At 40.8% G+C, this 2,340-nt stretch overlaps 1 protein-coding gene across 1 annotated transcript; it reads left to right on the top strand.

Moving 5' to 3' along the window:
• The first annotated feature begins 1,127 nt into the window (after positions 1-1,127).
• On the top strand, positions 1,128-2,103 carry LOC141325992 (uncharacterized). Its single transcript, XM_073834707.1, has one exon. It carries the CDS (start codon positions 1,210-1,212, stop codon positions 2,101-2,103), a length of 894 nt encoding a protein of 297 aa, XP_073690808.1. The 5' UTR covers positions 1,128-1,209.
• Positions 2,104-2,340: the final 237 nt, after the last annotated feature.

Here is a 2,340-nt window from a genome sequence, read left to right as displayed (position 1 = left end):
TCCGCGAGGAACGCTGGTGAGGGCTCCTTCCTCAAAAAGAGCCCTCCGGGAGCGAAGCGTGCGGAGGAAGCCGCAAACAATGCACACAGTCAGCCTCCTCAAAGGCTGACTGGGCATGCCTCACTCCCAAGCAAGCAACACACATAGCGTGTGTATCCTCGGCCGTGATGTAACGTTGGCACGGAGGAATACACTTCTTAAAACGCTTGCTATCGCCCATCTCTATCTATGTTAACACTCAAATAAAAGTGAAGCAAACTGGCCTCAAAAACAGTGTTAACAGACAAACAATTCACACAGAGCGCGACTGAAAGACAGAAGCTGCCGGCTGCATTCACCGCATGTGCTTTATAGCTTCCTGGCTCCTGACGTCACCCCGTCCGTGACGTCATACGTAACTCTCTATTGGACTGATTTCACACGTGATTCAGAGCGTGGGCACGCTGGAGGCGTTCCCAAAGCGGAGTGACGCAGCTCGACGTTCCCGAAGGGGAACTTACATCTCATTTTTCTCCTCCACTTTCAAAATCGTCCTACATCACCGTTTTACCCTTTTTATTGTAAATTGCGTTTCTGTTGCGAGAAAATGAGATGGGAGTTTTTTGACCTACCCTAACTATCATAAACAGGAATACACACAGTTCATTCAGAACTAGACCAAGACAAGTATTTGCGGTTAAAGGGTATATAAATTGTAATTTGTAAAAAATGAATAATCGATTGTTTTGCTAGGTAAGACCCTGGGATCGTTTAGAGCCCTTTAAAGCTGCATGTAAACTGCATTTTGGCAGTTCAAATTCAGGGGAACCAAAGAAGTCAATTATATGGAGAAAAATCCTAAAATGTTTTCCTCAATAAAAATTTCTTAACAACTGAAGAAAGAAAGAAAGAAAGAATATGAATATGATTGGTTTTGATGTTTACATGTATGAATGTGATGTTTTGCTTTGTGTCATTAAAAAATTGTTTTGATCTCTTTTTGCGTTAGACCTGATGCTTCTGAAAAAGGAGAGTGAAGAGCTGAATGAATCCAAAGACAACATTCAGTATGAGAAACATCTTGATTTCATAACTGAAGAGAACTTAAGTTCCTCACAGACTGAAAAGACTACACACAAAATAGTTCAAAAGACATGGTTTGGAAGTCTTTTTTTTATCTGCCAACAATGTGGAATTATTTACAATACAAAAGCAAGCTTTGAAATCCATATGAGGATTCACACTGGAGAAAAGCCGTACGCCTGCCAACAATGTGGAAATAGTTTCTCTAAAAAAGAAAACCTTAAAGCACACGAGAGAATTCACACTGGAGAGAAGCCTTTCACCTGCCAACAATGTGGAAAAAGTTTCGTTTCGAAAGCAGTCTTTCAAGGACACATGAGAATTCATGCTGGAGAAAAGTCTTACACCTGCGAACTGTGTGGAAATAGTTTCCTACGAAAAGGAGACCTTGAAAGCCACATAAAAATTCACACTGGAGAGAAGCCCTTCACATGCCCTCAATGTGGAAGGGGTTTAACATGCAAACAAACTCTTAATGCCCACATAAGAACTCACACAGGAGAGAAGCCTTACACCTGCCAAGAATGTGGAAAAAGTTTCGTTAAAAAACCAGACTTTCAAAGGCACATGAGAATTCACACAGGGGAGAAGCCTTATACCTGCCCTGAGTGTGGAAAGAGTTTCACTCATCAAGGAAACCTTAAAGTCCACATAAGAATTCACACTGGAGAGAAACCTTATACCTGCCAACAGTGTGGAAATAGTTTCCTTCGAAAAGGAGACCTTGAAAGCCACATGAAAATTCACAATGGAGAGAAGCCCTTCACATGCCCTCAGTGTGGAAGGAGTTTTAAACGTAAACAAACTCTTAATGGCCACATAAGAACTCACACAGGAGAGAAGCCTTACACCTGCCAACAATGTGGAAAAAGTTTCTCTGTAAAAGTAAACCTTGAAGCCCACAAGAAAATCCACTCTGGTGACAAGCCTCACACCTGCCAAGAATGTGGAAAAAGTTTCGTAAAAAAAACAGACTGTCGAAGGCACATGAGAATTCACACAGGAGAGAAGCCTTTTACCTGCTTACAGTTACAGATGTAAAAAAGAATTAATTGTGCCATCACTGTGGAAAAACAGATATAGCAAACCTTGAAATTCATGTAAGAATTTACAGTGAAGAGAAGTATTTCACATCAGTGGCGAGCGGTGACTTTTTTTTTTAACTGGGTATGCTAAGTTAATAAATAAATCATGGATTCAATCATCATTCATTCAAGGGATTTGTTCACAAATGCTGATTCATGCAGTAAATCTTGAGTGAGCCATTGAATCATTCAT

This window comes from Garra rufa, chromosome 2 (assembly GCF_049309525.1).
Source record: "Garra rufa chromosome 2, GarRuf1.0, whole genome shotgun sequence".
In the NCBI taxonomy this organism is placed as follows: domain Eukaryota; kingdom Metazoa; phylum Chordata; class Actinopteri; order Cypriniformes; family Cyprinidae; genus Garra; species Garra rufa.
This window is presented reverse-complemented; position numbering and strand designations above follow the sequence as displayed.